A 24,528-nucleotide genomic window follows, 5' to 3' on the forward strand; every position below is an offset into this window, starting at 1 on the left:
TCTATGGAAGCTAACTTCCTGGATAATTTCACATGAAACCCATGAGTGACGCATAAAAAAAAATCCACACTTAAGACCACAATGGTCCAAGGATGAGACATCTCTTCTTTCTCTTGTGGCACAGAGTGTTACACTACTATTTGGTTCCAAAGATTCAATCAGGCCAAAAATGATGATACTACATTGTATCAGAAAATTTCTGCAAGTTGAAAGGCATTTATACAATTTCACAAAGGAATTGGCAAAGTCATTGAAGCAAAAGGAGCTTATTACAGTGTTCTTGATCATTGTGCATGGTTGGATGAGAGCTTCTAGATCCCCTAAATCTCTTCCATGCAGGATTTCTAACATGGCTTGCACAATGTGAACTAAACCTGTTGGGACACTTGCCCATGAGATATAGCTAATGCTCCATCACATTGCCAACACAACACATACAGTAACATTTAACCCATCGCCACTCTTCAGGTTTGCCCCTCACTACACCATGAAGTTCTATGCAGCTTCATTCTAATGAATTCATTCCTTCTTCACACCAAGTTGTCGAATGCTTCTGAATCAGCAACAACTTGCCAAACAACAATTCATCACTTTCTTGATATAATTAGTTACCATCTACCTGTCTTGAGTTGATGGAAGGTTCCTTCCTTGAGACAGAGTTCAGAAGTGCCTTCATCTGCCACTATTCCAAGGCTTCACTAAATCAGCTCATCTCCTCTTTCTCTTTCCAGCCTCTCATATCAGTTGGAAGCTACCATCCCTATTTGTTGCTTGTCTGAAATCCAGAAGTTTGTCGCCTCCTGAACTGCCTTCCCACCCCCCAATTCCTTTCTTGCTTTCAGTCCTCACCCTCTCTATACTACTTTCTTTTGTTATGTGTCTTGATTGGAACTTCACCTTCTTTCTGAACTCCAGAAGAATCTGATCCCCATGTATTGTCCAAAGCTTACCTAGATGGAATTGTGGACACTGAAGAAGATGAGGAACTCCAAAACATCTCATCTATCCTTTCCACTTTCATCATCCTCTTCCTTGTGAGCCTCTTCTACAGTGCCACTGTGACTGTCATCAAGGTAAGATAAATGGGACAGGGAAGGAGGGCACTGACATGCAATGTTCTCGATCGTGCTTTCTGGACTTAGGATCAGTTCTATATCACCTATAGCAAGCAGAAGAACTAACAACTGTAGAAGAGAACTAAACCAGCAATGGTATCCACAGAGTAGGCTAGCCCAAGCTCTGAGAATAGACAACATTTTGGAAATCATTGTTTTCCATCTTGTCTTTACTAGTCCCCCAGTTACTGCTCTTCCTTTTTCCTCTCCTTCCTTCTAAAACATATCTGCCTACTTCCTTCTCATCTGTTCTCTCCTCAGTTATTTCTCCCTGTCTTTGCTCCATAGACTTCTCTCCTACTTTGACGTCTCCATCCATTCTTTTAATCAGTGTTTCTCCTTTGCACTTTTCTCACATTCCCTGCTCCTCAGTTCTTTAGCCCACATTCTATAATCTCACAGAAGTAGGTATTACTCACGGAGCCCTGGTGGCGCAGGGGTTAAATGCAGCTACTCACTCAAAACCATAAGGTTGCGAGTTCAAGACCAGCAAAAGGGCCCAAGCTAGACTCAGGCTTGCATCCTTCCGAGGAGGTCGCTAAAATGAGTACCCAGATTGTTGGGGGCAAATTAGCTTACAATTGTAAACCGCTTAGACACTGCTTAGGCGGTATGAAGCGGTATATAAATGAAGCTTGTTTGTTGTTTGTTATTAATACTTAAAGATAATAAAGCTGCAAAGGAGTAAATAACTGGGTAATATCCTATCTGCACAGCAGCATTAATTCTCTTCTTCTCCAATTCCAGGTGAAATAGCAATGAAAGGAATCATCTAACAATGAACAACAAACTGCCTTAACATGTCTATTTTCTTTCACTTTCTTTCAACACCATCATAAGCAAAGACTTTATCTCTCCATCCTATTTTAAGAAAGATTTATTCCATTGTTATTTTCCTTTGTATCCTGGCCTTTAAATTCCATTGCATTTGGACAAGATTTGGGCCAGCTGTTTACATTTTAAATCCATGGTGCAATTTTGCTTCATTTTTCTGTGTTTGTGTATGTGCAAAATTATTTTGTTGTTGTTGTTGTTGTTGACTCAGTTGTAGTCTTATTTTGTTCTACTTAAAGTTTCTTGCTTAATCTAAAACTATAAAGAAGAGCTTGCACTTTTAACTTCAAGTGCAATAGACAAAGAATTATTGCACAATATGTACCAAGTATAATGTTTGTAATTTCTATTCTAGTTGCTATACAATACTCCAATAAATGTATATTCTTCATTAACACGTTGCCTTCCTTGTCAGTTGTTATTGTTACTATGGTTGTTACCTATAATTGTAATTAATTCCCAAGTGCTGTTTCACAAGAGGGAGAGGAATATTGCTACTTATTTGGGTAAAAAATGAAGCACAGTGGGAAATAATTGGATGACACTTTTAAATCTAATTAATTTATTTTAGCATGAGCTTTCACAGATTTCAATCCACTTCTTCAGATGCGCTGATGGAGTGCAACAGTCAAGACACAGGTATTTAAGCACAGTTATATAGTTACACCATAAAGAAAAGTTACTAGATTTTTAGACAATGGGGTTGTTCTCTCTACAGATGTTGCAAAATTATTAGTATTTTATAGTCACCCCATACTGGTAAATTGGTCTTACCAGGAGAATTTGGAGTGTTACTTTTAAATAGTAGTCAGTTACAGTTGTAGCTCCAAGTCCCCCCAAATATCTCATTATCCAGGTTGAGTCTCTCTTATCGAAAATCCTTGGAACCAGAAGTGTTTTGAATTCTGGGGTGTTTTTTGTTTTTCGGATTTTAGAATAATGATATGCATAATGAGATATCTTGGTGATGAGACCCAAATTTAAACATGGAATGCATGTATAATATAACCTTATATGCATGGCCCAAAGATAATTTTATACATAATATTTCTTAAATAATTTTATGCGTGAAACAAAGTTTGGATCCATTGATCCATCCGAAAGCAAAGGTGTCAATTTTCAGCCATCCATGTGGATAATTTTGGATTCTGGAATTCCAGATAAGGGGGACTCAAATTGTAGTTGAAAGGCTCCTTCAATTGTTTTCTTCTGTAGTATTCCATCTGAATATTACAAGCTGCTGCAAGGTTTAAAAAAGAGCAGTCTTTAATGCTCTGTCACAGTCTATGTTACATAACTTTACACATACTTAGCTATTTAGCAGGGGCACTAAGAAACCCTGTTAGTGGATTGTGAAAATGCATAACAGGATACTAAAAACACTGGCCCAATGTGTATCAGGCTCTATTAATGCACATCAGCACTCCTTATCCAGTGTTGCAATGCCCATCGAACCCATTGTACACCAGTCACTTCACTGGTTCCCCTGCATAGTAACGTAACAGCAGACCCTTGCTGAATACAGATGTTATGGAACTGTCTAAGACTCATTCCTACATACCTAAGTCCACTCTTGGAGATGTAAGTTTCCAACAGGGTTATGGCTAACCTCTCCTCTTATCTATCTCATTGTCACTTCAACACCCACAACACAGCAGCATATGTCAGTGCTTGAACTATGTGATATTCCTCCATCACCATAAGTAAAGCCATCCCCTTAACTGTTAAAATAAGTAAAAAATTAACCTAAAACTGCTGTCTTGTGTGCATGTGCTGTGTGCCTTCAAGTCATTTCTGACTTTTGACAATCCTAAGGCAAACCTGTCATGGGGTTTTCTTGGCACGGTTTGTTCAGAAGAAGGTCCTCTGGGGTTGGTGGCATGTGACTTGCCCAAGATCACCTGGTGGGTTTTATCGCCTGAGCAGGAATCGAACCCTGGTCTCCAGAGTCGTAGTCCAACCCTCAAGTTAAGTTTTCTTTCAGTATAAATTTAAAGATATGCAGCTATAGCTTCAGTATCAGGAAAGGAACTAGTTATCATTCACTAATTGTTTTATTTTCTAACATTTTTACTTCCAGCTTCTATTTGTCAATCACCATTATTTCTTATATGTCTTTTTAAAAAGAGAGAGAGAGAGACTCGAGGCATTTTTCAACTATTATTAAAGTATGCAAAATCAGCCAATGTCATCATTTCAAATGTCTAGTGGTGGGGGGAAAATATTAACAAGGCATGAAAAGCATAATAATGTTGGGCAAAGTAGAACGTGTTTAGGGTTAATAGCCATAAAAGTTTAGGAAATTCTGATGAAAGTGAGTGAAACATAGTAGCCAAGAGACTTTCCAACATGCCATGTCTGTTGACTAATCTCATGGCTGATTCCTTCTATGAAATTGGACACCACTTTAACTGCCATGACTCCATTCTAAAGAACCCTGAGGTTTATAGCTTGGTATTCAGCCTAGTCTGTCAGAGAGCTCTGGTGCTTCACCAAACTACAGATCCCAGGATTCTGCAGGATATCGAACTGATTCAATTGTGCAATGCAGATACAGTTTGGGTCAGGGTTCCATTTATAAAACACCTGCTGGTATCTCTATGGATAAACACATCTGTCCAAGACCCTTGTGTTTCACATTTAACCTCAAGCTCCATCTGCAATATACAAGCATAGCTCGTAGCTAGAGGCTGCTATTATAGTTTAACACCTTCAACTGGCATTGAAATACCAAAAAGTATTATCTTCCCTGAGCATCCCTGGCCCCTCTATAGGTAAAGCTATCCAAACATCCTGAACCCACACAGCCAAAGAGACCCAAACAGCCACCTCCAAACACCCAGCTCTCTCCCACTTGAAAAACTCAATACAGAATGCAACTTTAAACAATGCTTTGATTTGCCTATGTGGTTGTAAGTACCTTCATTTTGATGTATTTGTGAAAAAACTGTGTTTAGGATTGTGCCTTATAGAAATGTAGAATTTCTGTCTCAACTCAGTCTCATCTCTGTCAGGATGACTGGGAGAAATTCAGGTTTCATCTAATGTAGAAACTGACACCCTGATCTTAAGTGGAAATCTTTTATTACCCCATCTACCAGGCATCTTGATGCCCAACTACTTTCTCCTTGGTTCTTCTGGAGTATTTCCCTACATTAAGCAAATGAAGTATGAATCCCAAATTTGCAAACTCCAACTGGAGGCATTTACCAAGGCTGTGAGGGCCTTATGGCCATTGTTGATATTATCTGTGAGATAATGTAAGTGGGCAAAAGGGTGCATCCAAATTTCTACCTATCATTAGAGTTTATCACATTAGGAAAACCCCAAAGAGAAAAAGGATTTAAATGAGATTTAAATCAGAGGGGGGGGAAACCACAAATGCGGGAAGATTCTTACACGACATCACTGTTAATGTGAAGTAACACGAAGTTTAAAGCGAATGTAAAATGGAGGAAAAGGACAGCTTTTTACTTTTGAGAAGTTCAGACAGTAAAAAGCTGCCCTTTTTCCATTTAATGTTCGCTTTAACTTCACATTATTTTACTTTGGCAGCCATTTTGTTTGATAAACTTCCCACATTTGCAGGTTTTTTAAAAATTTAAATCTTATTTAAATCCTGTTTCTCTTTGGGGTTTCCCTAGTGTGATAAACTCCATTATTTATTGAATGGTTTTTCATATGAGATTCCTAGAAACTGGGATTTTTCTCAAATATTTGTCAGAGATTTCTTAATCAGAAGGTAAACAATAATGGACATGATCTCTGAAAAACATTTTTCCCTGCATGACTATAGTGGGCTCTTGTACCCACTGGAGTTTGTTAAAGACCCCCCCCCCCCGCCCAATAGATACAAAAATCCAGGGATGCCCAAGTCCCATTGTATACAATGACTTAGTAAAATGGTGCCATTTATATAAAATGGTAAAATCAAAGTTTGCTTGGGTGGGGCAGGGAACTGACAATATTTTCAAGCTGTGGAGGGCTGAATTTGTGGATGCAGAATCTGTTAATACAGAGGGCTGACTATACTTTTTCTCTGGGATGTGCAGCTCTTCAAAAGGCATTGGATTAAATTCATTGGGGAACCTCCCTAATGAACTTGCTTCCATCAACAAAATCAGAAGGGTGATTTCTTCTCCCCACTATAGCCCACCCACCAAAAAAAGAACCTCTTCCAGAAGTCTGTGAACCTTCTGCTGTAGGCTTTTGGGTGGAACCAACAGCTGCAGGTTGGGTATCTGGGAAAGAAAGTGGAAGCACTAGGATATACAGTGGATCCTTGCTTTGTGCTGGGGATACGTTCTGGACCTACACACACAAACCCCTGCATAAAGCTAATTCCATGCACACTCAAGCCCCATTTGGATGAACGGGGTGCACTACTGTGTGCGGAGTGGCACATGTATCATTCATCTAAATGGGGCTTCTCGTCTGCATGATCACAAGTCTGCATATGAGAAGCCCGCACATATGGGGTGGGCCGACTAACATTGGATTTAGACCACTGAGTGTTTCCCACAGCACACTCTCAGTTAATTCGGATTAATGCACTAGCTTAATAGATCCAGACATCACTCTATGATAACTGGAAAGATATATCCAATTGTCCTCTGGAAAGACACAGGGATTTTGTGGCCAAAGCGTATGACTTCCTCATCAGGTAAACATATTTAGAGAAAATATCCTAAAGATCTCACTGGACTAATAGATAGAGATATAGATATAGATAAATAGATTGAATCTCCCTTATCCAGAATTCCAAAACCTGAAATATTTTTTTTAAAAAAAGCTTTTTTTAATTGGTGGCTGACATAATGACACCTTTGCCTTTTGATGGTTCCATGTACACAAACTTTGTTTCATGCACAAAATTCTTTAAAATATTGTATAAAATTACCTTCAGGCTATATGCCTAAAGTTCGTATATTATGTATATGAAACATAAATGAATTTTGTGTTCAGACATGGGTCCCATCTCCAAGATATCTCATTAGGTAATACATTCAAATCAGGGAATTCCAAAATCCAAAACAGCAGAGCAGATTGGAGCTTATATGGGCAATTTGCCATGTAAATTCTTCCATTTGCTACCAGACACATCTTTCAGGTTCACTTTAGATCTAATTCAAGTCCAGCCATGTGCTATAGACCAATGCTTCTCAATCTGACAGCCATGTGCTATGGACAAATGCTTCTTTATCTGATATGGAGGTTTTTCTTCCCAATGTGACAGTGTCCAGCCCTAAATTTCTGACTATTTAATACAATTGTTTCTTTCCTGGAAACTTGCCAAGGACTGACAGCCAATGACTTAGGGACCAGCACCAATCCAGAAACCACCACTTTGAGTAGCACTGCTATAGACTAGTGATGCTTAAGCTATCTCACATGTGGGACTATCTTTCCTTTAGTTGGAATGACTAATTTAGGATAAATTTAAGACTTTTCAAGCTTTATCTTTTGGCTTGTGTTTTCTTCAGTACCTCTCATCTGTTTTCTCTTTTCCTACAGTTTCCACAGACACACCTGTTCTGTTCCCTCTGCTGTCCTGCTGCAACTCTGACAACAGGGAAGCCCAAGGAAGTGTAACTTTTGGCTGCCTGCTTTTTGGATTTCTGCCAAAACCTCCCCAAATCACATGGGAACCTGACAGTGCTAACAAAATGTTCTTCCCATCCATGCAGAATGGGAAACCATCATACAGTACCAGCAAGGTCACAGTCCCTTTCTCTGAGTTTTCAGCAAAATCTTATAGATGCCGTGTAGAGCGTGATACTGATTCGCAATCGAGCAGCCCCTCAGCAGTCATCAGGTACAAAGGTAAGACAATTCCCCTGCATCCTCAACATTCATATAGCAAAATGGTTACAGAAACCTCAAATACAGTGAAGTCATACAAGTGTAAAATCTAAGGCAAAAAAAAAAAAGGTGGAACATGTTCAGCATTTAAACCTGAAGCTATTGGGGGACAAATTAAATGTGATGATGTATGTGTAGTTTAGTACTGTGCATCTTTTACTCATCTGTAGATACTATATAGAGTGGAGAATGGATAGATGGATGGAGAGATAATAACTTGAGCCATAATATGATAGAAAGTGTTAAGCTCCTTCTCCTCCAACATTGTGGTCCTGAACAAAATTGCACCATCTTGAAGCTATTATTTGGCATGAGGGGAAAGTTGGCAATAGCCCCAGCGACATCTTCATCACATGCCAAGTAGCAGCTTCAGAAGGGTAGGATAAGGATTGTTTTTTGTCAGTATTTTTTGGGGTGGGGGGAGGTGAAGTAATCAAAGCCACCTTTAATCTCTCTGGACTTATCATTTCCCCATGAAAGTTGCTATGTGCAGTTTATCAAATATACTCATAATGCCAAACTATGCCTGAACACATACAAAATTCCAGCGTTTGCTCCAGAATCTCATTATGTGGAAATCATGCATTTCCAAATTAGACAATTGACATTTTTAAAAAAAGAAAAGTGAATCCCATTTCTAATGCATTCTAAGGTATTCTTGTTATGTATGAATTGATCAGCTACAGCTGTCAGGAATGGTGAACAATGGATTCTGGCCTTTTAGCCTTTACCACCCAGTCAGCTTGATCCAATGGGGTTCTACTAGAGCAGTGTTTCACAAATGGTGGTCCTCCAGGTGTTTGAGCCTTTGACTCCCAGAAACCTCAGTCAGCTTAGTCCAGTGGTCAGGCATTCTGGGAGATGAAGTCTAAACATATTTCAAAGGCCTAAGATTGAGTACTAGAGGACCAGTTTCCTGGATATACTCTCAGGTGCAGGTAAAAGCTATGGCTAAGAATGCTTTTTACCAGATCTGTCTTGAATTCCAACGGCTCTTTAAATACTGTCGGGTGTGATTCCAAAACAACAACAAACTACTGTTTCAGCATCTGGATAAAATGTCTGGTCACCTAAAACCTGTTTCAGGATTGCAACACTTCAGTCCTTGGTATTATTAGATACTTCTTTATTAGAAGACAGTATTAAATGTATTGATGACCAGTGTTGCAACTGTAAACATTTTTTCTACCCTTTGTTCTCAGATTGCAATTGGGAAAACCCAAAGCCAGTCCAAGTTCACATCTTAACTCCCAACTGCGGTGTACAGGAGATCACCTTGGAACTAGTATGCCTCCTTCGGAGCCTTGGCCCTGGAAAAGCCAGCGTGGAATGGTTGAGGAATGGAGACGTGGAGCCAAAGAGCATAGAAGTAGAACTGATTGCCGATGAAGACCAGGGCAGTTACTCCAGCTTTGTCCGCTGGAACATCAGCAAACAGAGTTGGGATAAGGGGGACTTGTACACATGTAAAGTGACTCGCCCACCCAACAGCCAGAATGTGACAATGTACAATACCAGCAAGTGCCAAGGTGAGAGTTGCCAGCAATAAGGATATGGGGTGATAGGTGTCTGGAGATAAACAAAGTGGCAACCAACATAACGAGGGTGGGTTATCTTGTGAAGAAAACAAAACAAACAAGCTTCATTTATATACCGCTTCATACTGCCTAAGCAGTGTCTAAGCGGTTTACAAAGTTTAAGCTAATTTGCCCCCAACAATCTGGGTACTCGTTTTAGCGACCTCCTCGGAAGGATGCAAGCCTGAGTTGAGCTTGAGCCCTTTTGCTGGTCTTGAACTGGCAACCTTATGGTTTTGAGTGAGTGGCTGCAATACAGGCATTTAACCACTGCGCCACCCTGTGATATGGTGCCTTAGTAGTGTCTCCATAAGTCAGAAATGACTTGAAGGCACACAACACCAAGAAATCTTTTTTCTAAGCCTGCATTTATTTTAGAGTAAGTAAAAGCAGAAGTAGCTATGAACATAATTCTAATGAACAAAGATGGCCTAGGAACGTTATAAAAATTAAAGTGACAATCCCAAAAAAAAAACCCACTACTTGATTCTTAAATTCTTTAATGGGATCTAAATCTGCAGTTGTCCAAAAACCCACTTAGTACTTAGGATTTGGGGTGGAGGGTTACATTACTTGATGCCCAAGTAATTGTGCACAGAGTTTTGACCAAAAATAATTTCTGAATATTCTGTAGCTTTCAAATAACAATGAACTCTTCCCCACCCTCCTTCTCTCTTGGCATGCTCCCCAGCCTGCTCAATGACACAGCCTATCATCTCCATCACAAAGCCATCCTATAGAAATCTGCTTGAGGGGACAGCAAGTGTCACATGTTCTGTGGTTGGATCCAACCTTGAAAACACCCAAATAATCTGGCAGGTAGATGGTGATGGCAAGCCCAGCCCTCTAAGTCAGAGGAACATGGTGAAGACAGACCCTAGTGGAAGTCAGAGTGTGATCAGTACCCATCCCATATCTCTGGAGCAATGGAGAAAGGGCACCACACTCACTTGCAAAGTAACTGGATATTGCTATGAAGATGGCATCAAAGAAGTGACAGTCAAAAAGGATGCACGTGAGTACGGGTGTCTGGGTCTAGTTGCTGGACTATGAGGGGAATGTTTTTGAGAGACATCATTTTGCAGAGCAGAAATAACCAGTCTCTCTTTATAGTGATTTTTTTTTAGTAAGTTCAAAGGGGAGGCAAAAGATTTCATTCATTCAGACTAAACAATGTCATGAATGAAGCATTTCTGACCATTTCACTTGGCTCCTTTTGGTATCTGTGGCATTACCACACAGCCAGACTTGATTGGCTACATAAATATCATGGCTTCATAGAATCATGGCATCATCGCATTCACTATGGAATGGCTGCTTGGCTGGATACGTATGAGAAAAGTGAAAAATGGGGAAGGGAAAGTGGCAATTAAATTAGCAATGGAGAGAAGAAACAATGGCATTGATCAGCCAACAAAAAGGTAGATTTGTGAATATTTCAGGCAGCCCCAAACACTACTAAAATTATAGGATTTGAAAGGATATCTCTTTCTTGTCCATGTTCCCGTCCCAGTCTTGACTATTCAGATTATAAACTATTGGGAGGGACCTGTGCATAGCTTTTTAAAATAATACTTACGCACCAAAAAATATGTCTTTTTCTTGGTTTTATTTAGATACTACGAAGCCCTTTGTTGCCATTTCAAGAGCCTCCCTTGACATCTCTCTCAAGAGTGCCATGGCTCTGATTCTTATCTGTGATGTGAGTGGGTTTTCCCCAGAGGAAATTAGTATCTCATGGAAGAAAAATGACATCCCCCTGAATGAGAAACTGTATGACAATGCAATAGCAACAGCAACTGGGGATATCTACACCACTTACAGCATCCTGAAAATTGGGAGGGATGAACCAGGGGGCAAGGGTGGCAGCTACAGCTGTGTGGTCTACCATTCCTCCTCCGATGAGCCAATCACAGCCAGTGAAAATGTACCCATTGGTAAGTGGATCTTCTGAGGTGGGTGCTGAGAGTGTAAAGATTGGAAGAGACCAGTTGCAAGATGAAAGCTATGATAGAAATCAAAAAGTGCATAGGATTCAGTTCAACATTTCTTACATTGGTACTATGTTCCATACTATAATGTCACACTAGGAAACCCAAATTGCACCATGCACATTTTGGAATGTTTCATAGCAGTATAGGCAAGGAAGATGGAAAAGGAACAAAGAGAAACATCACTACTGCATCCTGGTAACCCCCGGATGCCCCTGACTTATACTAGGTACGTTAAGAGTACTCACAAATATTCTTGTCACAAAACATTAAGACACTTTATACACATATCAAAAAAGTGGTCAATCATTGTGATATATATATATATAATTGCCAAACTTGTTTACTATAGGGAAAATCCATTTGTTCAGAAACAATGTATTTTATACAGATTTTCATAAAAATTGATTTTTCACAAAATAAATCCTAACATGTGAAAAAGGGTTGAACGATGCTCATAATCTTGGCTGTTGGGAAGAAAACTTTTGAAATTATTTTGTTCTTCCCTGCAAGAATGAAAAAAGTGAATATTTATATTCTTACCTTGCACTGATGTGACATTACAATAAATACAATACATGAGTATTAACCTAGAAGAAGGAGAAGAAGAGGAAGAAGGTGAGTACCCAAAGCAGTTTAGCATGAAAACCTACTTGGATCTGATGCTAATTATGTGAAAGAAGTTGTAGCAGAAGCTTTTGTAGACTTGGTCTACTTCCTCAGCTGCATGGAGGAAGCAGACATCTGAGGAAGCAGACCAAGTTTACAAAAGCTTATACAGTACTACAAGGTTTTTTTGTATGATCAATTTCAACGATAGTACAAATTCCCTTTGCATACTGATAATCCAGACTAACAAAGCCATGTCTCTGAATTCTATTTGGGTCTGAGCAAAGGATAGCACACCAACCCTTCCGTATTCACTCAGACGACTCTAAAATACAACCATTCTGAAATTAGACTATATTTTTAGGTTCAGTGAGATGCCTATTTAGCCATCAGTCTAGCATTGGACCTTAGTTTCTAAAAACCACTACAGATTAAAAAAAAATAACCTCTGCCACTTTCAGGAGAGCCTCTGGAGAAGTTCGCAGGTGAATATTCAACTTTCAGACAATTCTGGTGTAAACCTGAATGTGCAAGAAAGCCATCAAAATTAAACACCACAGACAGAGTGTTCATACCACGTTGCCTCGTTTATGTCCTTTTCAATAGGAAAAAGTTCATACATTTGCCAAATGAGCATCAGCTAGCAAGACATTCAGTGATAAATACACATGTGAATCAATCATGGGCTTTAATGGATCTCTAGGAGAACAAAGTGCACAGCCACAGAGAATGCACTAAATTCAGGTTGCAGATGGAATAATCAAAATGTCCTCTGTATGTTAAAGAAAATGCCAACACAACCTAGATGTCTTGTGAGGTGGGATGAGAAAATCTGGGGATGGGGGATTCAGTTTTTCCTCTCTTTTTTTCTTTTCCAGTGGGAGGGGTGATTATTCAGGGAACAATAAAAAACTGCTGTGAATTATTTTCTCACATGGAATGAGTCAAATGCTTAGTAAAATAATATTTTACTCAGTCACAGCATGTGGAATGGAGATTTTGTCTATAACAATCCTCAGTGTTAGAAAATTATTATTGGATATTAAGGACTGAAACTCAGAATGTACTGTGGCAGCTGGAAGGTGCTACCACCTTCATGAGAAGATCATACAAGGCTTTCCTTGCTTCTGAATTGCTGGTTGTCCTCTTCTAACAATCTTTGCGCTTATGTGGAGATGCATAGGACAGCAGATACAAGTATCCTATATCTATTGACCTGCATCCCTCCCTTGTACTTGTTTTTACCACTTTCCTCAAATAACTCTACCCTACTACAAAACTCATACTTTTGAACCTACAGTTTTCCGAATGCTGCCTATGAGCCAACTCCACTAAACAGAGTAGGTCTTGTACCTCAATGAAGATGTCTAGGATTATTGCTCTGGGATATATATATATATATGCCTAATAGTAAGATTTGATAACATGTAAATGCTTTTATTCATACCATTAAAGCAGTCATATAGTTGGCTACAAGGGTAAGTATTGCATACATTGCTATTTGGCCTGAAATTTCTGGGGATTTTTCACCCCAGAGGGAAAAAAATAATACTGTGTTTTTCCCCATGGCTAGAAACAATTTCCAGAAATGTTATAACTCTAGCCCAAGTCTATGTTCATTGACCAAGGAACTCCAGGTCTAGACCATTAATTGCTGGGGACATCTGTCCATCTCAAGGGCCCTAGTTATACTCTGCAGATGCAGAGAATTCTATTCTGTTCATTTCTTACACCTAACACACGGCAGCTATACCTTCTACTGCATACTCCAGGAAGATATACAAGATCCTGGTTTGCTGTTCACCTTGCTTGACTCATGAAGAATTTCTTCATTTCTTTTGCTAATGCACCTGAGGGATTCCTTTTACTTAACCCAGGTAACTTGATGTCTTCCTAGTACAACGTATGATGTTATTCTGTTTTGGATTTCACTATGGCTACTGAAAACTTGGATTTCTTTGCAGAGTTATTTGAGCCTAAAGCACCTACCGTTGAACTCCTGCAGTCAGTAGATCGAAAGAAGAAAACAATGGTGCTGAAATGTATTGCCTCTAACTACAGACCTCAAAAAGTTAGCATCCAATGGAAAGGAGGGCCACAGAATAAGAATGAAACTTTTGTAGAACAAAATATGGCAGATGGAACATTCTGGGCCAGCAGTCAGTTCAAAATCCCCCTTTCTCAGTGGCAAGATGTGGAAAGCAACACTTGTGAGGTGGTGCATAAGGAAACAAATTTTACTGTGGTCAAGAAGACTTCCAGAAAAGGTAAAGCAGGTCAATAAGACCCAATAAACATCAGCTTGCCAGAATGTGTAGACTGTATGTCTCTGCTACTGAATCAGATCTTCTTTTAAAAATTAAGGAAAGCAGTAAGACCAGGAACAATTGGACATCCAGTGTTAGAACTGACTTAGCAATAAATAGGTATTTTAGATTTGAATTATGGGTAAGGACAGGGGCGAGGCCTTGGGACCAGCCCCAGCCCGGTCCTGCCACCGATTGCCACCGGGGCCTTTGGCCTCTCGTGCGAGGGGCATGGTGGGGCGATTGTCTATAGAAGCCGCAGCTACAGATTTTTATGGATTATTTGGCCATGTTCTAGAAGTGTTTATTCCTGATATTTCACCAGCAAGAATAAACTCTTCTAGAACATGGCCACATAGCCTGAAAAAACACAAAAATGTATGGATGCCAGCCATGAAAGCCTTTGACTTCACACTGGCTGCAGCTCTTTGACTGAACTGAAGTTTCTGAGCACTTTTCAAATGCAGCAGCATATAGAGTGCATTACAGTAGTCCAAATGGGAGGTTATTAAAGCATGTACTACTGGAGCCAGATTCTGACTTCTTCAGGAATGGACACAATTGGTGCACTAGCTTTAACTGTGCAAAAGCACACATGGTCACTGCCAAAACCTGGGCCTCCAAGCTCAGTGCTGCATCCAGGAGTACTCCCAAACTATGCACCTGAATTTTCAGGAGGAATCTGACCCTATCTAACACCCCATCTCTTTCTATACTTCTTTCTTTAGACTGGATTATGCCCACAGCCCTCACACTAACTCTCAACACCACAACGCTCTGCCCTAGCACAGGCCTAGGAAACAGAAGTAGTGTCACTTTACTCTGTTCCATCTATGGTTTCTCCCTTGAGAAAATACAAGTCACCTGGGAGGTTGGTGGGAAGGCCCTACAAAAACCAAAGCCAGAAATATATCAGCAGAATGGAAATCACTTCTACACTGGAAGCAACCTGACTGTGCCCCTCAAGGAGTGGAACAAACTACAAGAATACACCTGCAAGGTGACCCAGCCTGAAGCAAATAACATCCAGACAGCCAAGATCAGCAAGTGCACAGGTGACCTTCCACTGCATTCATTCTCTCTCTTCTTGAATTTCTCTTCTTAACTCATTTCTCCCCAGAACATAAGTTCATATCTTGCCCAGGCCTACTGTCCTTGGTTGCTGTTGGACCTAAACTATCCAGTCTGCCAGGAAATGCAACTACATGATTAGACAATCTCAGACAGAATTGCATTATCAATTTCTGCGTTTCTGATAATGTAGGCAAGATCGTCCAATTTCCATTGGAAAGTAGCATTGTCACTTTCCACACCACTATACCTAAGTTTCTTTTGTACACTCTGTTTTTCCATCTTTTCCTTCAAAATGCTTTATTATGCTCATCATAAAGATCACAATCTGACTTCTGTTTCTCTCTAGTATGTAAAGACAGCATCCTGCCTCCCAACCTCTACCTCTTGAAACCACCTCTTGAGATGTTAGTCACACAAAGGAAAGCTCTCCTGACTTGTCTGGTGGTAGGTTATGAACTGGACCATGCTATGCTCACCTGGATGGTCAATGATCTCAACCATACCAAGGATGCTAGAACAGGAAATGTCAAGAACCATCCAAACCAGACCCAGACCTTAGAAAGCCATTTGAACATCACCAGTCAAGTCTGGGATTCTGGAAGCAAAATTCAATGCGTCCTTTCTCATCCTTGTGCACTCTTCCCTGACATGAACATCAGCATCCAAAAATGTAAAGGTGAGGGAAGATTTCAGAAGCTATGGGTGAAAAACTAATGGTTATGACCAAAGGATCAAAATTCAGATAAAGATTTTTCTCCATGCCAATAAAGAAAATATATGGAACACCTTTCCCTTACCCTTCAACAAATTACACATATATGAAGTAGTTGGACCTCAGACAGAGATAGAATCTCTCAAACTTTTATTGTACAAAAATTAAAGTTTGCCCATTATATGTAAATAGCATAACTAATTCCTCATCCCAACTTCGCCATCTTTCTTCTAACCTCTCACTGAAGATCCTCCTTCCCAATATTTCTATTTTCATCTCCTTACATATAGATTCCAATCACATTAAAGAGCCATCTCTCTCCTTGGTCATCCCGTCGGCAACACAATTGATGCAACCTACCAACCAAGCTGTAGCTTGGCTGGCTTGCATGATCTCTGGGTTTTCTCCAGCTGAAATACTTGTCAGGTGGAAGAAGAACAACAGAAATATTGATACCTCAGAATATATCACTGGGCCCCCAGTGGCTGAAACTGGAAATCCAACCTTTACCATCCAAAGCATCCTGAAAGTCCCAGCATCTGAATGGGAAAGCAGGGCTCTATACACCTGTCTGGTGGGGCATGAGTCCTTAAGTGGCTGGAAGAATACCAGTAGGAATTTATATGGTAAGTCTGAGTGCTCTGCTTATTATCCACAGGATGAGGTTTAGACTTGCACTGTGCAACTTTATGTCTGGTGCACAACACCTAAACATGATTTCTTGGATCAGGTCATTTGGCTGAGATTCTCATATGATTGTGGGTACATGCACACATGAAGTCAGAGATCACAATACACATATCCTCTGATGAATGTTGAACTTTTTGTCTTGTAAATTACTGCTTTTGGTATTTCCTATGGCTCTGTCTGTGGTCTTTGAGCAAGGATAACTGTTTACACGTAGCAGTTTCAGGTGATGAACATGCAATAGTTTGTTTGGCATTGAGAAGTAAACCTCCAAAACTTATTTGCTTTGAAATCAGTAAGAGCCATAGCCATTGCTTTAAAGAGGAGTGGACACTGCCAAGATATGGGACCTCCATGAGATTCTAGAGGCCAACCCCATATTTGTGCCCAAAATTACCCCACACACATTAGGAGATGTAGGGCATCAATTTGATCACATAGGCCTGATACAGACAGGCCAAAATAAAGCTGCTTTGGGTCTCTTTGGAGGTATGCTGTTTAAGTGATGCATGGGTCCTAAGAGTCCGGAAGCTGCGCCAAAGCTGCGCTCCAGTGCTTAGGATTGGAGTGTGGCTTTGGCGCGACTTCTGGACTCTTAGGACCCATGCATCATTTAAACAGCATACCTCCAAAGAGACCCGAAGCAGCTTTATTTTGGCCTGTCTGTATTGGGCCATATTTACCCCACTGGGGCCATTTAGACCCAGGAGAGACTTTTTCTGCAACAGAGAGTTGACTTTTGGTTGACTTCTTGCTCCAAAAAAGACCCTTTATTGGGGAAAAATATGGATGCTGGAGAGGGATCTGGAGGACTCAAAAATAATTTTGGGAGACACATACAGTTCATAAACAGTACTTTCCCTGACTCTGCTTCAAACAAAGTATGGCCTGTTACAGACAGCCAAAATAAAGCTGCTTAGGGCTGGAGCGTGGCTTTGGTGCGACCTCTGGACTCTTAGGACGCATGCATCATTGAAACACCATACCTCCACTGTGACTCGAAGCAGCTTTATTGTGGCTGTCTTAGGCCTGTTACAGACACTGCCAAATAAAGCTGCTTCCGGTCCTCTTTGGAGTATGCGATTGTAAAGATGCATGGGTCCCAAGAGTCTGGAGGTCGCGCCAAAGCCACACTCCATTCCTAAGCACTGGAGTGCAGCTTTGGTGCAGCTTCCGGATTCTTAGGATGCATGCATCATTTAAACTGCATACCTCCAAAGAGACCCGAAGCAGCTTTATTTTGGCAGTCTGTAACAGGCCTTAAGTGTACTTGAAAGTAATTGTAGGTGTAAGTTTAATTGGTTATCATCCCCATTGTTTTGTGATATGCATTTAACAGGAAAAACTGCCCTCAACCTCATGAGTTCTGTTTGCAAACAAAGGTTAATCATTACATTTCAGATTTTCTGGAACCATCTTCTCCGCAAGTGATGGCATTTCACACCTCAGAAGACAGAGAAGGCCAGAAACTTGTCTGTTTTGCTACCAACTTCTATCCAAAAAATATTGACATTCAGTGGCATGTGAAAGGACATCACTTCAATTGTAGTTCAGACACTTCCAGTCTGGTTTTGCTTGCTAACGGGAAGTTCCAGAAGAGTTGCCATTTGGTACTCAGTGAAGAAGAATGGAGCAAGCCAGAAAAATACACATGCATTGTCAATCACAGCTCAACCAACGCTTTGATTAAGAAGGACTTGCATTCTTCTGGTAAGTCATATTATCCAAGTAAACCATATGTTTAAATGCTAAACAGAAAGAAGCCAGTATTAATAGAAATAGGGTTTCTGAGGATCTATAGAAACCCTGTGTTTTCCTCACCACTAATAAATGGCCATTACCTAAATTCCTTTTAGGATGCTGAAGAATCCAACCAGTGGGCATGATTTAAAAGCTTAAACTTCCTTTGCATAAGCCTTAGGGACTAGTCCAAAACAAGATACGTTGGGTTGGAATTAGGAATTAATATATGCTTCCCTTATTCAGCAGATGCAGTGATTACTGGAAGCATTTCTCAGAACAGTTCAGTGATCTGAATTTGATTTGTTTTTGAAGGAATGGTTTTGACTCTCAGTAATGAGACAGCTATCAAGATGCAATTGCCAAGCTTTGAAGAGCTCTTCAAAAACAAAAGTGCAGCTCTGACCTGCATGGCACCCAACAAAAACACAACCACCAATGCAACGTTCAGCTGGGCAATGGATGGAGAGCCTGTCAATGCAAGCACTACAATTATTGCAGACTTGGAAGAAAGCAACAGCACTTCTTGGATCTATGGCCAACTGTGGGTGAATCTAACTGAATGGAGAAACACTACAGAGTTCACCTGTAGCATCCCTGGTGGTCTAACAGAAACCAAGTCCAGATGGAATGGTGAGACTTTATAGGGTGGGAAAGAGATTGAGCTGAGAAAACACTGTAATCATAATAGAGTGATTTGGCTAAACACAAGTAACTAGAAATGGAAAGTGTTGGCCCATCTTATTCAGAATGCTCAGACTGTGGGTAATACAAGATAAAACTGAGCAAACCCATGAATTTTCCCCAAACAAACTGAAAGTTGCTTGAGTACAGGATTGCAACCACTGATCTTAGGAAATGTATGCCTCTTTAATGCCACTAAGTCTCATCATTTCCACTGAGATTTGTGGGAGATATAGCTTGATGGAGGTGCTAAGAATAGTGTTGAGGAGTTCCAGCCCTCATAAACCCTAACACCAACCCCATTCCAAAGAAACCTATAGTTTCAAGGTTTACCTGGGAAGGAGTGATGCTTGATGATGAGTTACATGAATATTGTACATAGTTATACTCCTAAATCTTGTGTTGTTTTTGTGTGCCTTCAAGTCATCTCTGACTTATGGCGCCTCTAGGGTGAACATATCATGGGGTTTTGGGGGGACTTAGAGGGTATGGCTAATCCAAGGTCACCCAGTGGACTTCCATGACTGAGTGGGGAATTGAACCCCAATCTCCAGAGTCCTGTGGTGAAATCACTATCATGCTTTATGTTCCTGCATATGTTTGTTTTTGTTCATGAACATTTTTCTGACCTTTCTAATGCAGGCACTATGAAGCCTCCAAAGGTCTACCTTCAGCACCAGTCCTCCAGTGAAGACCTAAATATAACCCTACTGTGCATGGCCGAAGATTTCTACCCAGGAGAAATCTTTCTGGAGTGGAAGGAGGAGAATAAAGGGATGTCACTGAAGGGTTATGATGTCCATGGTTTGAAATGTGATCATAATAAACAAAAGTGCTCACTAATGAGCATCCTTGAAGTTCCTGCAACCAAGTGGATGATGGGAGTCTCCTACACATGCCTGGTAGCCCACATTTCCTCTGAAAACTTCACAGTCAGAAGAGCCAGTTCCCTTTCTGGTAAAACACACCTTAGTTGCATTGTTTCTACTTACCATCAGCTAAATGCATAGTGCTACCAAAAAAAATCAAATTTTCTTGGCCTCTTGATTTACCCAGTCTGCTGTTCTAATATTTTAATTTACTTTCTTTCATTTTTCATGTATCCTGCACATTTAAATTAAATTGATAATCAATTAGATGTTTCTTTCGTTCTTTTCCGGTTGGACTCTTATGCCTACGATACAATAAATGGCCAGATTATTTGCACAATGAAAAACTGCACTTTATATTGATGAAACACACCAAATATTCTCTGGGACCTTTGTTGATTTTGAAGAGGGCATGGTTTCCTGAATTTATGAGCCCTGGTGGCACAGTGGTTACTGCAGCCACTCACTCACAAACCACAAGGTTGCAAGTTCAATACCAGCCAGGGGCTCAGGCTCAACTCAGGCTTGCATCCTTCTGAGGTCGCTAAAATGAGTACCCTGTAAGCAAATAGTTTATTGTAAACCACTTAGAGACTGCTTAGGCAGTATGAAATGGTATATAAATGAAGCTGCTATTGCTATTCCTGAATTTACCTGACTTTATGCTGAGCTATGTGATTTGGTTTTTTATTTTATTAATATACAGTGGAACCTCGCCTTATGCAGGAGATTCGTTCCAGACCCCCCCCCCAAATAAGGCGAATTCCACCTATGCTGGAGCCCCATTCATTTGAATGGGGCTCGTGCGTGCGGCGGCACAGGACGCCATGGGCGCGTGCCCCATTCATCTGAATGGGACACACTGCCCCTTGCGTCCCGCACGGCTTGAGCACATATGCTCAAATTGCGTATAATGTAGGCACACTGTATAAGCCCAGGAAGCTTTGTTGTTAGGCAGCACAAAATCTCCACAAATGGATATAATAAATAGACACATCTTCACCAGACATTTAATTTTTTTCTTGGCATTTTTATCCTCATTCCATAAAAGCCGCTTGTAAGATGTAGAATGAATGAAAAGGAATAAAAACTGGTCCCTCTGTTGTTTTTTAATGAAACCAGCAATAAAGCATCATTCAAACATTCAAACACCACTACTACTAAAAAAAAACCAACTTCACAGGCCCCCCCAAAAAGATACATAAGATGACTAGATTCCCCAAATGTCACGGCCTAGCCTCTATGTGAGGGAGAAGAATCTTAGGCTGAGAGAACTGCTTTGTAAAGTGTGTGTGTGTGTGTGAGAGAGAGAGAGAGAGAGAGAGAGAGAGAGAATGAGAATCTGAGAAAAGTGCATTTTGGGAGTGACACAGAAGAAGGTATGGTAACATACACCCATCAAGTAGACATTTGTAATCATAGGCATCCTCTTCTGCACATCTTAATAACCAGATGGTAGAAACAAATAAATACCTTCAGAGTGCTGCTCCAAAACAGAGCAGTTGAAACAGATAAATGCCCAGGACAGCTACCTGCTGGGGATGCTATAGCACAGTGATTCCCAAACTTTGTTCCTCCAATTTTTGTCTTCAACTCCCAGCAGCCCCAGCCACCTTGACCAACAGTCAGGAATTCTGGGAGCTTAAGTCCAAAACATCTGGAGGACCAAAGTTTGGGAACCACAGCTCTAGCAAATGAACCTGCATCGAGCAGGGAATTGGACCTAAAGGTCTATAAGGCCCTTTCCAACTATATACTTATATGAGAAGATTTCTTTAGATCTTATTTGACATCACGTTTTATTTTTCCTGTCAGTTATTCTTGCTGTTTCTTTGGAGATGTTGTTCTTTGCTTCTCTGCTCCATGGAGTAACCTTCTCTTTTACTATCATTCTGCAGATTCTTGGGATTGTGCTGTTATGGGTGCTGCACTGTGTGATGTCCGCAATGAAAACGAAGATGAGTACAGTGAACTGGAGGAGGCCAACAGTGTCTGGAACAAAGTTTCCACTTTCATGGTTCTCTTTGTTGTTGCACTCTTCTACGGAGGGCTTGTCACTTTCATCAAGGTAATGTAGGAGTACTGCACCATAATAGAAAACACTGGTCTGCTAATAATTCACCCATAAGTTCCTTCTGACTATCATCTTTCCTTGCTTTCTCTTCCTTGCCCTCTTAGTGAATGAACACATAACCATCACATCATAAAAATCACACCATCATTCAAGGGAAATGCCAAGGCAGATGGATCATCTAAGTCAGGGTAGACAATTTCGGTGGGCCTGGGAACCAATTTTCATCCAAGGAGGACCAGCTGTAGGATGCAGCCAGGATTGCTGAAAGGATAAAATGGGAGAGGAAGACTATATATATAGCCATAAGATCCTTGAAGAGATATTTTAGAATGTAATGTAAACCCTGCATTCATAGATCCTTCTAAAGTGAGAAACAAAGCAATACTTTTCCCACTCCATGTATTTTTCAGGGCTGAGTCCAACAGGTTTCTCATTTGATCAAGGATTAGAAGGGACTAGGGAGGCTTTGCAAGAACTATGGGAAATCTCCACAGCTGACATTGTATCCATGGATACAGCATTTATAGTAGGGACCAGTTGCATCACTAGGGTTGGTGTTAACTTAGTGGAGTAACTCATGCTGTCACCCTCAGGCTTGGAACCACCAAGACAATGGTCCCTCAGAAGTAGATCAGGCCACTATAGAAGAGAAAGGCTCTGGTCAACTTGCTCCCAATGGCTGGTAAATCAGGACACCTGGTTCCCATGCCCCATATTGCTAGGGATCCTCTGTTGTTTGTACCTTCAGTGGTGTATTAGATTTGCCAGTGCACAATGTGGTCTGTCGTCATTATGAATTTTTTTCCTAATGTCCATGTATGTATGTATGTATCTGCCTTCCTGGTTATTATTGAATGTTTGCCTACTATCTGACACTGACAACAGCATAAAAATTCTCACGGATGGCATGTTCTCCAGTAATGAGTGCTGCCATATTGAAAACTGCAGAGGGCTCCTATAATTTTAATGACTGTGTAGAAAGGGGAATTTCAGCAGGTCTTGCTTGTCATGCAACCTTTCCTACTCAGTCATTAAAGGTACAGGAGCCATCTCCAGTTTCCTATTTCTAACAATCTCTCTTTCCCTAGACAGGAATCTCACTCATGTTCATTGAAACAAATATATGGATGGCTAATTTGGTTCTTTTTTTTTCTCCCCCACCAATTCTGTTTCTACAGGTGAAATAACCATCATTCATTCCACACAATGAAGTGTATGCAGAATAAACTCCCCATTTTATCTCCACTTGACATTTCCTCAGACTTCCTCCATTTTGTCTGCTACATGTGTCACAACTCAGAAGGGAAGTCACCAAAAGAGCATTAGTGGCAACTAACATTAACATCAGTGGGATTCACGTTATCATTAGCACTTGTTTTATCATGCCTATTCTGTTGCTGCTTTTAGTCCAAGTTAAATTAAAGTTTGAGTTTTCCAACACTTTGAAGGACAGCAAAACAAGAGAATTCACCATGAATCAACCACTTCGGTGGTAAATTGGTGCTTTTAATGCTAACTACATGGTTAACCTGGTAGATAATCTGGTAAATGGTAGTTAGCCATTTGCCATAAATGGCTAAGTTAATACCAGATGGGTAAATAGAAAAGTAAAATACATTAAACAATCATCTTCCTAACGTTCTCAGTGTAAAACTCATAGCATTAAACAACTGTTCACCTGAAACTATGGTAAACCACAAATATGTATTGTTTGTTCCTTAGCTAAAGTTCTTATGTATATTTTAACATACTTTAGCACATATCAGCATTAAGATCTTTTGTAAAAGATTGTACTATACTAAACTGGATAGCACTGCCTAGGTATTTCAAGTCCAGTTTTTTATACTGAAATGAGACTCCTGTTTTCTCTTATGTTTTTGTTGGTATGTAAACTATATAACAATAGAGTGGATTGTATTGCATTGCATAGCATTATATTATATTAAGTTGCACAAATTTATATATCATCCTTAAATTCATTCCTTAGTTTGCATGTTATTTTCTTTTGTACTCACATTCATGATTATTGCCATATTTTTTCCTTTGCAGTTCATTGCTCCTCATTATATAATTGTTTGCCCTGACTAGGAGTGCTGTATCACACCCTACTACTCCATAAACATTTTTCCCACATATGTATTGTTGCTCGTCTCATTTTTTCTGCAAAGCACTGGAAGGTTATGATAGATGTTGGTGCTGCATCCACAGGAATCTTTTTAAAATCTTAAAGAGTCAAATTGATTATAAAGAGAAATATTTTTAATGCAACCCCATGAGTGTTTCTTGCACTTTGCAAAGATCATAAATCAAAAATATAATTTACAGTCTAAATGCTGAGGTCAGAGAATGCAACAAAAACAGGGGGAAAAGGAAATATGGTTAAAAAAAACAGAT

At 40.2% G+C, this 24,528-nt stretch overlaps 1 protein-coding gene across 1 annotated transcript in view; it reads left to right on the forward strand.

Moving 5' to 3' along the window:
* Positions 1-24,269, forward strand: part of LOC121933921 — a 110,274-nt gene extending 86,005 nt beyond the window's left edge. Inside the window, exons 8-21 of the mRNA XM_042473906.1 lie at positions 946-1,073; positions 7,433-7,772; positions 9,014-9,340; positions 10,080-10,403; positions 11,005-11,325; positions 13,953-14,255; positions 15,023-15,349; positions 15,715-16,044; positions 16,371-16,706; positions 18,169-18,477; positions 18,823-19,140; positions 19,834-20,148; positions 21,959-22,128; positions 23,313-24,269. Coding sequence (XP_042329840.1) covers positions 946-1,073; positions 7,433-7,772; positions 9,014-9,340; positions 10,080-10,403; positions 11,005-11,325; positions 13,953-14,255; positions 15,023-15,349; positions 15,715-16,044; positions 16,371-16,706; positions 18,169-18,477; positions 18,823-19,140; positions 19,834-20,148; positions 21,959-22,128; positions 23,313-23,321 — 3,857 coding nt within the window. The 3' untranslated portion in view covers positions 23,322-24,269. The remainder of the gene's footprint in view (positions 1-945; positions 1,074-7,432; positions 7,773-9,013; positions 9,341-10,079; positions 10,404-11,004; positions 11,326-13,952; positions 14,256-15,022; positions 15,350-15,714; positions 16,045-16,370; positions 16,707-18,168; positions 18,478-18,822; positions 19,141-19,833; positions 20,149-21,958; positions 22,129-23,312) is intronic.
* The last annotated feature ends 259 nt before the right edge of the window (positions 24,270-24,528 follow it).

This window comes from Sceloporus undulatus, chromosome 6 (assembly GCF_019175285.1).
Source record: "Sceloporus undulatus isolate JIND9_A2432 ecotype Alabama chromosome 6, SceUnd_v1.1, whole genome shotgun sequence".
NCBI lineage: Eukaryota > Metazoa > Chordata > Lepidosauria > Squamata > Phrynosomatidae > Sceloporus > Sceloporus undulatus.